The 14,475-nt window shown below is 62.2% G+C and overlaps 1 protein-coding gene across 4 annotated transcripts in view; it reads right to left on the reverse strand.

Annotated features, from left to right (window-relative positions):
- Dennd3 (DENN domain containing 3) overlaps positions 1 to 14,475 on the reverse strand; it is a 46,252-nt gene that overhangs the window by 11,332 nt on the left and 20,445 nt on the right. For all 4 annotated transcript variants that reach the window (XM_027950681.3, XM_027950707.3, XM_027950727.3 and 1 more), the window contains exons 9-16: positions 14,084 to 14,239; positions 12,550 to 12,646; positions 10,669 to 10,772; positions 10,035 to 10,237; positions 8,052 to 8,573; positions 2,706 to 2,965; positions 1,429 to 1,599; positions 246 to 375 (exon numbers count right to left, since the gene is read on the reverse strand). In XM_027950681.3, coding sequence (XP_027806482.3) covers positions 246 to 375; positions 1,429 to 1,599; positions 2,706 to 2,965; positions 8,052 to 8,573; positions 10,035 to 10,237; positions 10,669 to 10,772; positions 12,550 to 12,646; positions 14,084 to 14,239 — 1,643 coding nt within the window. The remainder of the gene's footprint in view (positions 1 to 245; positions 376 to 1,428; positions 1,600 to 2,705; positions 2,966 to 8,051; positions 8,574 to 10,034; positions 10,238 to 10,668; positions 10,773 to 12,549; positions 12,647 to 14,083; positions 14,240 to 14,475) is intronic.

Here is a 14,475-nt window from a genome sequence, read left to right on the forward strand (position 1 = left end):
CTGCACACGCAGGTCGCCCCGGCAGAGGGCCCAAGCCCACCAGGCCTGTCCCTGGCGTCCAGAGGCACCCACACCACTCAGTGGCCATCCTTGGATTTCCAGTCTGCTTCAGCAGCCAGGCGGCCACCGGAGGAGAGGCGGGTCAGGAGGAGGCCAGCAGGCCAGGAAGCCAGGGGACAGCCAGCGCCATCTGACCCACCTCGACACGCCCCAGACGCGCACGGCGCCCGGCCAGCTGCTCTTACTTTCACTCTTCATCTTATCAAAGTAGGACAGCTTGGAGGCCGCGTAGATGGCACCAGGTGACCGCAGTGTGCCCACGACGGCATCCATCAGCAGGACGTTGGTCAGCGCTTGCTGGATGTACTGGGGGTCCTAAGGTGGAAACGGGTGCATTTCAACGCAGGAAGAGCCACAGAGGTCCCCAAGGCGGCCGCAGGAGGAGCAGCACGTCCCCAGGCACGCCCACAGCCCATGGTCGCGGTCAGTGGACGAGGAGTTTGGGTTTATGGGGTGCGATTTTTAAGACAGATGTTAAGACAAATGTTGACGGTTACACGGGGAGCCAGCAGCGTCCCCCCAAGCCTTGCCGTGAGGAGCCCAGGCCGCAGGCTGCTCCTCCTCTGTGGCGGGCCCAGGGCACAGACGTGTCGCGGACCTCAGTGAGCACACAGGGTGGCTGCGCTCAAGCCAAACTGCCCAGCAGCCCACCCGCCCGCGGCTGTAGCCAGATGGCACTGGTTCGGGTAAAAAAGCCGAGCAGGTAAAGTCAGCGGCTAGTCCAAACACCACGGAACACTGGCCTGGTAGAAAGGGCCCGCCCTCCCACGGCGAGACTGGGAGCCCCCGTCAGTGGTGGCCCGTTCTGAGCCTGCCTTCCTCTGGGGACTAGTGGGGCCGTGACTCTCCCAGACCTTAGGAGCTGTTCCTTTTGTGTGAGCTCCTTTCCCGTCTCGGCCCCTTTTTAAATGGGGTTTCCTGCCTCATTTTGGCAGGTAGACGATACTGACACCATGGCCCGCCACCTGCTTCCTCCTCTCCCTGTGTCCTTCAGCTTCACCCGGGGTGGTCGATAAAGTGCCAGAATCCCTAGGATATCAATGACCTCTGGAAGGAATCCAATGCCACCCATCAACTCCCAGATCCTGTGACGTTAGGGCCACTCGGAGCCGCGTGTGCCCAGAACACCTGACTCAGACCCCAGAGGGGAGGAGGTCAGCACAGTCCAACCCTGTCCCTCCACTTGCTGGGATGTCACCAGAACAGTGGGGGGGGGGCATGGAGGGAAACGAGGAGGCGTGGTGTCGGGCCACCTGTGCCCTGCGGCTTTCCCACGCGCCGTGAGCCTCCAGCTGGGTCCAGGCACCACGGCTTCAGGGCCTCCCTCCCTCCACCCGTCAGCCACGAGTGGAGACCCCAGTGTCGGACCTTGTGCTCCTCGGCCAGCTTCTTCCCAGCCCACATCTCCTTCACCATCAGGTGCCAGAGGTCGCACTCCGACTTCAGGTTCGCTTCAAACACTTCCTTCCTGGACGCCATTCTGATTTTTAAAGTGGGTATCCTCAGAAGGAAAAAGGTGGACGTGGTGCTTCTGACTTCCTGCAGAGGCGGAGAAGGCAGAAGCCTCGTGTCAAGCCACGGACCAAGGGACACTGGGGCTGAGGAGGAGGGCAGAGAGAGCTCTGGAATGGAGCCCAGCGCCCCGGCAGGGACCCCAGGCCATCTGTCAGCAGCCCTCGCACCGGGCTCACCCAGGGCTGGGACAGCCTGCTCAACACAGCCCCGAGCTCTCGGCCTGAGGGTTCTAGGAGGAAGCCTGACCCCGCTGAGCCAAGCTGTGGCACCCACTGGCCTCCGGACCTCAGCTGCCGCTAGCCGCAATGCCTCCCCATGGCCACCGTCATGCGTCACATGAACCAAGCCGACAGGCCTCCCAGTGCAGGAGGCGAATAATGCAAGGCACAGGATGGAGCAGGAGCACAGTTCAGGTTCCCCGGCCATGCAAATGGCTACGCTAAAACACACGTGGAACCGCTCACTCAAGAAGCAACAGGAGCCAGGTGGCCTGATGAGAAAATGTGAGGTACGTGCTGGGCACACGCCTACCACCACAATCCCAGGGCTCGGGAGGCTGAGGCCGGAGGGTCACAAGTTCAAAGCCAGCCTCAGCAACCCAATGAGGTCCTAAGCAATTCAGCAAGACCCTGTCTCCAAATAAAATATAAAAAAGGGTTGGGGAGGTGGCTCAGTGGTTATGCACCCCTGGGTTCAATCCCTGGTACCAAAGTAAAAATAATGATAATAAAATAAAATATTAAAATAAAGTGAGGAACGGTGGCTCACGGGGGCTGGCCAGGTCAGTTTCCCTTGGAGGAAGTAGTTCCTCTGCCTCTAGGGTCTGCAGCGAGAAGGCCAGTCTGCCTGTCACCTGGAGCCTCCCAAGCACAAGGCAGCGGCATCAGAGCTGGCCATGGTCAACACGCTGCTCACACACACGCCTGGTCCATCCTCCCCATGACCCTGCCAGGAAGGCACCCACCCCGTCATTCCCACTGGCAGATGGGCAAACTGAGGCAGACCAAGGGCCGCGCGCGCGCGCGGAGGGTCTGCACCAACGCTCAGCACAGCTGGGCGAGTGGGCATTGCTCCGGCCACACTCCCTGCTGACCAGCTAGATTCTGGAACTGGCGGGTGGGCTCACTGACCTCTATGTCCCGGAAGGTGGAGATGTCCACGTAGCCCGGCCTCCCTTCTGTTAGCAGGAACAGGCGCTTCTGGGTCATGGCAATCTTACCGACGCCGCGGCTGGTCTTGACGGAGCTGGACAGCTTGTAGACACACTCGTTTTTATCCAGATGCTCCATCACCAGCAAAGGCAGACTGACCTCTTGGGCCTCTGCTTCTGTCTCCTTCCAGCAGTTGTAGAAGTCTCTGAATGTTTCTGGGTCAATTTGTTTCTGATGTCCTTTTATAAGAAAAGAAATGACCTTAAGAAACAGTGCATTACGCAAACCAGACAGCAGGTGGCGCCAGTGAGCAGGTAGCCCTGGATGGAAGCTCAGGACTTAGCTGCTGGCAGCCAGGTGTCCAGGGAGCCCATCTGTCCTTTCCAGCCACGAAACTTTGGGTGGGAATACTGCGTCCAGGACACTCTCTTTTCTTATGATGCAAAGACTTGGTTACTGGTAGAACTGGGGACAACCATCTGGGGTCATGATGGGAAATCATCCAAGAACAAAGCTGAGGAGGTCAGATCCCTGGTGACACTCCTATGCCGCTGGATCAAGCCTTGCCTGAAACCAGTCCTGCCTTGGTGCTCCTTGGTTGTGCACAAATAACATACCCAACTGTTTCAACCAAGATCGCCTCAGCCAATGCAGTCACCTTTCTAGGTGTCTGTCGTGGGCTCTAGGGTCAGAGACAGACCCCCATCAGCTGCCACCGTCACCTGGGTCCAGCAGGGAGGGAAGGTGGTCCTTTACTTATAGAAGGGAGACAGGAACCCCTCCTGCTCGGCTCTATGAATACTAGACTTAGTCCCTGTACCTGCACCTGTACGGTTGGGCCTGCCTTGGCCACGCACCCCGCACCTCTCTGTCCTCTGGCTCACACGGCCCCACTCAGTCCTGCACAGGGGGACACTCCCTGATGCTCCTGCCCGGCAGCTGCCCCCTCTGGGGCCCAGAGTCACTTCTCTGAGGCAAGTGGGAGCTGACTCCTAGTTCAAACACGGCAGGCTGCGTGCTTCACCAGGCCCCAGTTCCTCCAGGATCCAACTCTCCCTCCCATGCCCACATTCCAGTCATACCATCGCAGACAGACCGGCCCCACGGGCAGGCCGTCCCCACTGCGCATGCCCACCCTGGCTGCCCAGACCAGGACACTCCTGCTCATCCCTCCCTCCAGGAAAACCCCCACGCGCAGCCTCCCTGGAAGCAGATCACCCCGGCCAGGCGGCCGCCAAGCGGCACACTCACCACCCTCGGCACCAAGGCATCCTGCCACACTGAACACGGCAAGCCACGCGCCAAGCTCGCAGAGGGCCCGGCCCGTCCTCAACCATCGCCCGAGGTGGCACCATCATCAGGCTCACGCACAACCCAGGAAAGTGAGGCATGCAGAGGCAAGGTCCTCGCTGGCACAGCCGGGCCTGAGGACCGGGATGGCTCATCCGCTGTGCTGTCACCTGAGTGGGTGGGTCCGCCTACCTGTAGGATTTGTGTCCTCCCATCCCCAGCCTGGCCAGAGGCCCAGAGCCAAGTCCCAGCTGGACACCGTCCCTGCTCCGATTCCACAAGGTGATGGCTGTCTGCACTCATCCCCACAGTATCAGGACAACTGAGCCTTCACCACGGCAATCACTGGACGGCCGTGACCCAGGGTGGGGCTGTAACAGGTGCAGTAAGAGACTTCATCTTGCCTCCAGGTAGGGACGGCTGCAGCCCAGGCAGGCGGCAGGGGGTGATTCTGCGGGATCTCCACCAGGTGGCGCCATTGTGGGCTATTGCGTTCCCTTCCCTATTTTCTGGGTGGTTTACAAAGATTGAACATTATTTTCTTTTTAAGTTTTAAAATCACTAAATCCAAACCGAAACGATTCAGATACAGGCATCTGCAGTCACCGAAGACCAAGTACAAGGGTGCCAGGTGCACCCGTGGACAGGACCTGGCAGGCGGACGGGCCCCTCGCCGGCCAGAGCCCCCTTCCACCTCAGGAACTCCGTGAACAAGGCCGGGCAGCCCAGGCTGACTTCCCGGGCGGGGACTGAGGCCCGGGTTCGTCAGGAGCACCTATTGCTCCCCCAGACGCCACGCAGGCCTCGAGGTGGAGCAGTAGCAAGGAAAAGCCCAAGAAGCCGGGAAGAGAGGGAAGCGCAGTGAAAGGCAAAGCCACTGCCAGGGAAGCGAGTTGCAGGGGCCGGAGCCGGGGAGCCTGGGCGGGGCGCTGCGGCCCAGCCCTCGCAGGCAGGGCCATGTCACCGAAACCCAAGAGCACTCTCACACAGGCAGACATTGGCGGGGCCTCAGACGTGCCCCACCGGGTAGGAGAAGCAAGGACAAGGACCCTGAAGCCCCCTCACTGCAACCCACCGCCAGCACTTCAGCAGAACTGGCCTGTGCCCAGGGCCAGGGTGCCCACCTGGCCCTGGGCACAGGCCAGTTCTGCTGGGCATGCACTAGCCACTGCGGGGCACATCCACAGCCCCTGTGCCCACACGAGACGCCACACCACACACATCTAGCCCAGTCCACAGCCAACGTGTCATCCCAGCGATGGTCAGAGGCACGGTCACTGCATGCACACATGCAGGCACAATGACATTCCTTGTGTCTCAATTTTGCACAAAAATACCAACTGCACATCTCCCTCCCGTCACACGGTGCCGCACCCCAGCTCCTCCAGCGGCGTGCAGACAGCTGCCCCTCCCAAGCCAGCCCCAGCCCTCAGTCAGGCACAGGCAACTGAAGGCAGCCCACGGTGTCCAGGAGAGCAGCGGACAGGGTGGCGCTGTACCAGGAAAACGTGTGACGCAGGCACAGGAGAAGTCAGGTCAGAGCCAGGCCTGCCTCCCCTGCCGGGCTGCCCAGGCGGGGCACTGGCTCTGGCGCGTGCGGTCTGCAGCCCAGCTCCTGGCTGAAGCCCCCTTCCATGCAGCGCCACCCGGGGGCGTCAGGCTCCTGGACGCAGAACCCGAGGAACCACCCAATCCGCAGCATACATGACACCAACAGGCCAGGGGACAGGGCCACTGAGGCTCCTGGTCCTTACCCAGGCCTGCCAGTGCCCTCCTCGACACCACCCACCTGTGCCACAGGCAGCCCACACCCGCTGCAGAACGCCCTTCCAGGTCCCAGCAGCTGGGTGGCCACAGGACCTGCCGATGCTGCCCATGGGGAAGAGGTGGAGACGCCTGAGGGACAGGCAGGCCTTCTTCTCCCGCCAGGGTCCAGCCACCCTGTAACTGGCAACAGGGCCATGCCAGGGAGGGAGGAGCCCGGCCCTGAAGACACGGAGGGAGGAGCCGTCACCTGGAGTCCGTGGCTGGGGACAGTCACCAGGCAGGTCCTACAGCTTCTGTTCAGGCCTCCACCAGCCAAACCCAGGGCCTCTGGGACCCCGTAAAGCCCCAGCAGAGCCCCACACGCCCCTCCTGTCCTCCTCCACACACTGCTGTGTCCACCTCCCCTGCCTGCCACACCCGGGGCAGCTGACCACCAACCGCACACCTCCCTCCTATCACACGGTTCCCTGGTGGGAACCCGGCCAGGGCGGCCTTCTTCAGTGTCCCCAGCACACAGCACCTGAAGGGACCAGGGCAACCCTCCCATGTGGGGTGGGCTCCAGGACCCCACACGAGGACGAAGCCTCCCGGACCACTGCATGGCCGTGTGACTCTGCAGGTCACCTCCCCACTGCACTGCTCAGGGAGGAGTGGCCAGGGAACCCTGCACCCGTGCAGGCGACGTCTTCCAGGGAGACCGCTGCAGGTGGTGGAGCCCGGGCATGCTGGGCCCCTGTGGGGAGAAAGCCACAGACGCCCCAGGACAGACCCTGTAGGGTGCCCGGCGGAGCACTGCCCCTGGAGGGCTGCCGTATCTCCCACTTGGCCTTGTGGGTGCCACGCTGACCACTGGGCAGTCCAGTTGCTTGGCCACTGGGAGAGCACACAAGCAGCTGGCCCTTCCTGCAGAGGTGCCAGGACAGAGGTTCCGTCACCAGGAGGGCACGCTGCCGAACCCGCCCGCAGCAGGGAGACCCTCTCCAGAGCACAGAGGGCAGCTGCGCATCTGCAAGGGGAAGAAAGGCCCACACGCACACGCGAGGCAGAGAACACGAAAAGAACCAGAGGGTTGGTCAGCAGCTGAGCGGACAAGCCGCACCCACATGGCCATCTCACGCACCATGGGCAACACCGGTGACCCCGACAAGCCCTCGCTGCCAGGAGGTAACAGCATCACCTAGGGCAGGCATCCCTCAGGAGGCACAGGGCAGCACGCAGCCAGGGTGCCGGCGCTCACACCCCAACCCACAGGACAGGGTGCACAGGCTTCTGGGCACACGTCTAAGAGGAAACAACCCACAGGACACTTGGGGTCAGTGTGGTCCAGTGTGTGCCACTGGACGCCTGCCCCAGGGCAACATGCAGACAGCCTGCCTCCTCCCAAGCCACAGGGCCAGCAGTGAAAGATGAGGGCCAGCACAGGAAGGCCTGAGCCGCGGGGGAGGGGCCGGAGTGACTCCTGGACAGTGCACACCCACACGGGCGTGCAAGTGCTCCACGCACAGTCCGTGGTCAAGGAACCAAACAAGGAGAGCGCAGGTCTCAGATGGGGACAGTGCTCCTGGGGTAGGGGAGCCAGGGAGTGCACAGGGGCCCACCCAGACCTCAGAAGCGAGGCCCTGCAGGAAACGGGCAGCAAGACACGCCCAAATCTGGGGTGCCTTGTGTCCGCTACTGTGTCCCCACGCTGCTATGTGTGACACAGTACAACAGTCACCGCTGTGTAGCCAACGGGCGAAGGCTGGGACGAGGGAGTGTGGGGAAGCTGCCCGTGTCCTCCCACCACCAAGGGCCTCCCAGGAGGCAGGGCCAGGGCGAGATGGAGCAAGAGGAACACTGCCTAGGGCATCGCCAGCCTGCCCACCTGGCATGTGCCCAGCACAGGGTGCGCCGTCACCCTGCGGCTCTCACCTGCCACGGGCGGGTGCCTGTCCAGTGACTGTCCCCTGCTGTCCTTAAGTCCAGTCCCCCTTGGTCTTGGTGGGGATCCAGGACCCCCTGCCCAAACCAGTCCACAGTTGCCCACGCGAGACAGAGGCCGTGGCGAGGTGCCTGCCACACCAGCCCACAGACCCAGTCCCGGGGTCACTCTAACACCTGAGGCTACCCGCGGGCTCCGGCCGGCCCTGCACCGTTCAGGTGGCCTGTGCCCGCAGACGCAGCTCCTTTAACACTTCAACCTGTTCTTGGTTGGACCTGTGGGTGCAGAACCCACAGCTAAGAGGGGCCTATGCAGCCACCTGCACGGACGCTGCGAGGTCCCCTTACCCACGGTCAGTGCGTCGAATAGCCGGTGTATGACACTGGTGTCCTTCACGATCCCAGACTCCTGCACCCTCTTCACAAAGTCGCCCAGCTGCATGTGCTTCTTGGGCAGCTCGAAGTGCTTCACGGGGTCGTCCACCTTGGGGGCCTCGCCCGGCTTGTCCAGCACCTGGGTGATGAGTCTCTTCAGCTCGGGCGTCTGCTCGGCCTGGGTGCGCTCAGGGACTGACATGGACTCCACCATGCCCCTGACGAGGGCGTCTGGGAAGATCCGGATGTCCGTCCTGTAGAGGTTCTGGAAATCCGAGAGGGCACTCAGCAGCTGCCCCTGCATGAGCTGGACAAGGCCACGCAGGTAGAAGTATCTGGCCAGGAGCACGGAGTTGTCGGGGGCCAGGAGGCCCATGGCCTTGCTCAGCAGGCTGACGAAGTCGCTGTGGTAGGCCTGCACGCACTGGCTCACCAGCGGGAAGTGCACCTCTGGGATCTTGAAGGTGTACGTGGACTTAGGGGCCACATTCAGAACTAAGGACCAAGGGAAAACAAGAGTCACCCAGACCTGTCCCGAGAGCACGCAGCCCAGGGCCACAGAGTGAAGCACGCGTCCCCACAAGGGCCCCTCGCCTTGCTTGCAGAGCGCCCAGGGACAGCAGCAGCTGGCACTTATGGACAACTGACTGCCCAACTGCGGAGCCTAGTGCTGGGGCTGGACTCGGGCTCACACAGGCCCGCCCAGCGCCCAGCCCCAGGTCCAGCCTTCTCAGGACCGTTTCCGTGACGGGAACAGTTCTGGGAGTGAGCACTGTGATCCCACTGCAGCTCAGGTTCCTGTGCCAGGGACACGGCCACCAACTGCGCCTCACGCCAAGTTCATCTGGTCCAACATGACCAGACCCCAGGCTCCTCTTCTCCGGGCAGCTCAGGCAGGCTGGGGACCTGGAGGAGGCAAGAGGCCACCTTGCCAGGACAGGCCGGCCCCTCTGCTGAGTGGCACTCCCAGCAGTCTGCCTTCAGATGCCCATGCTGGCTGCCAGGCTCAGCACTGAAGGGCTGTGCTCCCTTCCCTCACATGCTGTGCCTCGGCCACACCAACCCCAGGGAGCCACAGCAGGGTGCTGCGTGTGCAGCTTCCTGGGCTTCTGCACACTCATCACAAGGCACCGTAGGGCTCCTGCTGGCGTGGCCCAAGCTAGGCCCCCAGGGTCCCACTGGGCAGTGGTGGTGCCCGACCCTGACAGGCTCCCCACACTGTGCACAGCAGAGGTTCCGTCCTGCAGAAGCATGGGGACAGACCTGAGGGTGAAGAGTGGCATCGTATGTGACGCACTCCTACAGCTCTGTGGGAATCAGAGCCGAGCTGTGCCCACCAGGCTGCCCTGGCACTCTGCGTGCCAGGGACCGCCAGGCTGCGCGGCCGTGCACGCTCACCTTCACGACCCCGAGCAGGCTCCGCGGTCCCTCTACTGGGGAGCGGTCCCCCAGCCACAGCTCCATCTCCCCACCCACCCGCACTGCACGCAGTGCATAAGGCCAGGCCGCTGCCCAGCCCTGCTGCTCTTACCCTGACCTTGAAACCATGTGTCTGTCCTTGTCCTTGTCTCGAGGACCATCCCTAGACTGCCCGCTGCATGGGCAGGGGTGCCAGTCCTTTACCCCAGTCCCTAGAAAATGCCTGGTACTTGGGCACCAGGGGCCAACAGGCATTGTCTCCCATCAGACAGTGCATGAGACACACACTCACACATGCACTCGAGCACACGCAGCCACACGGTGGACACAGGTGGACAACACCCAGCTGCATGCCACTCTGGCAGGGGCTCTGGAGGATGTTTCACAAGAGATGTGGCTCGCAAAGCGGACCCTCCGGAGAGGATTCAGATGATTGTGCTGGACTTCAGAGTCCAAAAGACCCTTCCCCTTCCCCAGGAGGTGGACCTCGTTTTCTCAAGGCGAGAAGGCGGGGCGCAGGGAGGGCAGGGTCCCCACCTGGGCCGCTGCTGCTTCTGTAGCTTGTGGTGTCTGATATCCGCAGGGACAAGTTCCTGGGCAGCGGCTCAGGCAGGGTTATATCCTGCAGGTCAGGCATGCTGACCACCATGCGCCTGTGGGTGATGTCCAGGGGCGAGGGCCTCCGCGAGGCCATCTTCTGCACCGTCGGTCTCCTTGGGCTGACGAGCATCCCGCTTATTCTGGGGGGAAAGCGAGGCTTTGCTTTACAGACACAGTAAGGATTGAGGAACAGGCCCCTCTTCCTGTGCAGCGACGGTGTGGGACAGCCCGTGATCTGCATCTGGCCCCGGGAGGGCCCACAGTCAGGGGCGAGGGCAGCGCCCACAGCTGAGGCATGTTCAAGATCAAGGAAACAGCAGGAACGGACAGAGAAGAGAACAGGTTCTGAGGAAGGGGAGGGGGAGAGGCCCGCGGGCAGCGGCACAGGCAGACCAGGGTGCTGCTGCCCAGTGGGCTCAGAGCACTGTGGCAGGGACATTGTGACATGGAAAGGGTGGGTTTCCAAACGCAGACTCTTCCCAGTGAACCTATCACTTATCTGTCCCAATGAAGCCATGCCACCCTAGCACTCGGAGGCCCAGAGAGCCGTGTCCAAGCAGGGATGAGGCACCTGTCCTCCTCAGACTGGGTGTCGAGGTCCATCTGAGCAAAGGCGTCCATCGTTCTGTTGAGCCGAGCTTTTAGAAAAGAGTGGAACATGTAGGTGTCCAAGACCTGAGGCAGACGAGACAGGGCACCCATAAGGGCCTGGGGATCTGCTCCCCTCCACCTGGAGCCTGCAGCCCTGGACCAGGACCTGTCCAGCACAGGCTCCTCCAGACAGAAGTCCCTGGAACAGGGAGCGGCCCAGGCCATCCTGTGCCGAGCACATCCTCAGTTCCTCGCCTGCCCCTCGGAAGTAAGCAGCCACTCTGCACCCAGAAACCATGAAACACAAAGGCCAGTCTGCCTGGCCACTGCGACAGCTGTGCCGCGGCGTCTGTGAGTGGCCGGCCTCGGCCCCCCAGCCCCGTGCCCCCACCACACACACTGCCTGCCACACCTGCTACCACCAAGCTCCTCCTCCTGGCTCAGGAGCTGACACCTGTGGGATTCTCACTTTGCAGGGTACCCTCCAACATCGGGGCCTGTGCTGCCACCTGGACACCTGCTCTCCACTGACCGTGACATGTGGGCAAGAGGCCTAGAGGAAGATGCTAGAAGGTCCACAGCTTCCCCGAGCCCTGGCCAGAAAAGGAGGGAAAGGGGCCCAGATCCACACTGAGGACCAGAAAGGGAAAAGCAGGCGACTTGAGCTGCACAATGTTGGCAGAAAACACAGGAAACAGGCCACACAGCGGGGCCCGGGCATGCACGCCTGGCCCGCTGAGGACCTGCACACAGCCCTGGTAGCCCAGCCTGCAGCTGAGTGGCACAAGTTCACCCTGAGGGCACGGGACACCAGGAAGGCCTCGGAGCAGAGCACAAGGGGGGCCGGCACCTCCACGCAGCAGGCCCAGAGCTGGGCACTCTGGGCACTCTCTCCTCGGAGCCCGTGTCCCTCTCCGCCTCCCCCCACGCTCCTTGTGGGTTCTCACGACCCTGAGCAGCAGGGGAAAGAGAGGGCAGGTGACAGTGGCCCCCACACATGCCACGTACAGCTGCCGTGAGCCACACTGCCTGCACAGGAGCAGAGGAGGCCAGGGCGCACGTAAAGCAGAGCAAACTGGGAACGCATAGGAGCGGGGAGAGCAGAGAGCAGCAGGGACTGCGGCTGTGCCAGGAGACGGGCCGTGGCGTTCAGAGGGGCAGTGTGCTCTGGGCTTCTCCGCGGTGTCACCCGCGTCTCCATGATCCCCAGCTTACTTCTTGCTCCTCCAAAGCCAGGTGGGGCTGGCAGCGCTCAGCTGGTGCACAGTGGCACAGCAGTATCCAAAGCCAGAGCTCCCCCCAGGGACGGCAAGGAGGCTGCCCAGGGCCTGGGAAGGGGCAGGTGGCGGGGAAGGGGCACCTGACTGTGTGCGGCCTCCAGATTGAGGATGTAGTCACACAGGTGTGCACATCTGTCACGGTCCACCAAACCTACACTGAAAATGGGTATATCTTCATGTGTAAAATATATTCTGAAAGCTGACCAAAACGTAAGGATCGGAAGGAACCATGCCGAGCTGGGTGTGGTAGAGCACACCTGCAGTCCTAGCAGCTCGCGAGGCTGAGGCAGGAGGACTGTAAGTTCAAAGCCAGCCTCAGCAACTTGGCAGGGCCCTAAGCAACTCAGCAAGCCTCTGTCTTAAAAAGTAAAAAGGGCTGGGAAGGTGGCTCCATGGTTAAGCGACTCTTGGTTAAATCCCCAGTGCCATCAAAAAGGAACCATACCGAAAAAAACCTTTTAGAAAACCCAACACACTTCATGAAGTATTAACACCTTGAAAAACATCCATTCTGAAGAATGTTTAGAAACAGAAGAGTACAGCAGGAAGAACGCCCAGCCAGCCTGCTCCACGCGGCTCACCTGCCTGTAGAAGTGCTGCTCCCCTGCGGCCCTCGTCTTGAGGAACTCGTCGCTGTTGAACACCCTGTGTTCGTAATTCACGTGGTCCTTCACTTCCCTGACAAAGACAAGGACAGCCTGCTGCTTGGTCCCCAGGTGGGAACAGTGGTTTCAGCAAGTTTGAAAACTGCTCTTCCGAGAGGTTGGCGGAAGCCCGAGAGGAGCGTGCCCACGGCGTGGGGCCAGACGGGACTGCTCCCAGCTGCAGCGAAGCCTGGGGGACAGGGAAGGCACCAGCAGCCACCTCGGCAAGTGCTGGCCACCAGGCACGTCCCGGCAGGTGTCCCCACCCTCTGCCCGCCTTCCTCATGGGACTGTGAATCCATATGGTCTCCCACATTAAAGTACAGTCCACAAACAGGATGGACGGCCTCCCGGCCACGCCAGCACCTGCCCATGTCCCCCTCCCTGAGACGAGAATCAGGTACTCTGGGCGCCCTCTCCTCGGCCCCGTGTCCTTCCCCGCCTCCCCCATGCTCTTGTGGCGACCTCCTGGGTTCTCACACCCTGAGCAGCAGGGAGCAAAGACCCGCAGGGAGCCGCGGCTGGGCCCAGGAGACGGGTGGTGGGCAACAGGAGCAGCCGGGCTCAGGGTGGGGAGACTCAGGCTTCACCCTCTCTCACTGCAGTTTTGCTTCTTTATCAAATCATCAATCTCCTGGGTTTAGAGAAGACAACCACCGCGACCACAGAACATTTTGTCTTCCAGAGCAGAAGGGCAGAACCAGGGCCTGGCTAATGCAGCCCTGGGAGCAGAGACAACGCAGCCTGCCCGTGACCGCTCTCCGTCCCTCCTGACCAGTCTCTGGCTCCAGTAAGTAGAGACAGGTACAGAACAAGGCCACGACAGGTTTGGTTTTGAAGCAATCAGGGAACGGCAAGTCGGTGGCCCCACCGCCCCTCCCGCCAGCCAGCGGTGGGCACCCTTGGCTCCTCAGGGAGAAGCAGCCGGAGGACGGGCACGGCGGGGGAGGAGGGGCAGGAAGGCCGGCCCAGAAAGTCCCAGAGTCCCCAGTCCTCAACGGCCCCGAGCAGGTCGGAGAGGGCAAGCCGAGCCCCAACCCTCGATCCTCGTCCACTTGGCCAGCTGCAGAGAAATGCGAGGGAGCAAGAGCAGGCGAGGGGCGTCTGCGGTGGGAACTACCCAACGCGGGAGAGAGGGCCCCAGGGCCAGATCCCCAGACGCCCTGCGTCCCAGGCAGCCCTGGGCCAGCACACGACCCGCTCTCCCAGCAGTGGGACCAGACTCCACCTCCCTGGGGACACCTCTGAGGCAGCCCTCCGCGGGGCCACTGACAGGGGAGATGGACAAACAGGGCCAGGCAGGACTGGAGGACAACCCAAGCCCCTAGCCCTCGCATGGTGATGATCACAGAGCAGTCCTCTCACGCCTGCCAAGTGATCTCAGTGCCCGGGGCTCAGGGGCCACAGTCACCAGGAAGCCCAGGGCCGGATGGCTACCCTCTCCCAGGTGCTGGAAACGGCCGCTAGATACCTGAAGATGCCGACGAGCAGCTGCAGGGCGCTGTGCTGGATCTGGCAGTTGAGTGTCTGCTGCCAGGCTCGCCTGCGGGCTCGGCCCTCGTTCAGGTCTGTGCTGGAGCCCAGGTGGGCAAGGTGCAGCTCGGGGTGCAGCCGGAGGTTCTGGACCCTGGGAGGAAGCAGACACGGCTGCACGGCTGAGCGTACCAGCTGTCACCAGGCAGAGGGACACGTCAGATGTTGGGCGTGCCTGGCAAAACCTCTGGGGGCGGGCGGATCATCAAAAACACAGAGCCCAGGAGAGCATTCACCTCCGAGCACCACCACACCAAGCCCCGGCTCTGACCCCACACATCTGAATCCCAGCCCGCTCCTTCACATCCCAGGCACTGCCCCGCAGGGCCC

This window comes from Marmota flaviventris, chromosome 15 (genome assembly GCF_047511675.1).
Source record: "Marmota flaviventris isolate mMarFla1 chromosome 15, mMarFla1.hap1, whole genome shotgun sequence".
Taxonomy (NCBI): domain Eukaryota; kingdom Metazoa; phylum Chordata; class Mammalia; order Rodentia; family Sciuridae; genus Marmota; species Marmota flaviventris.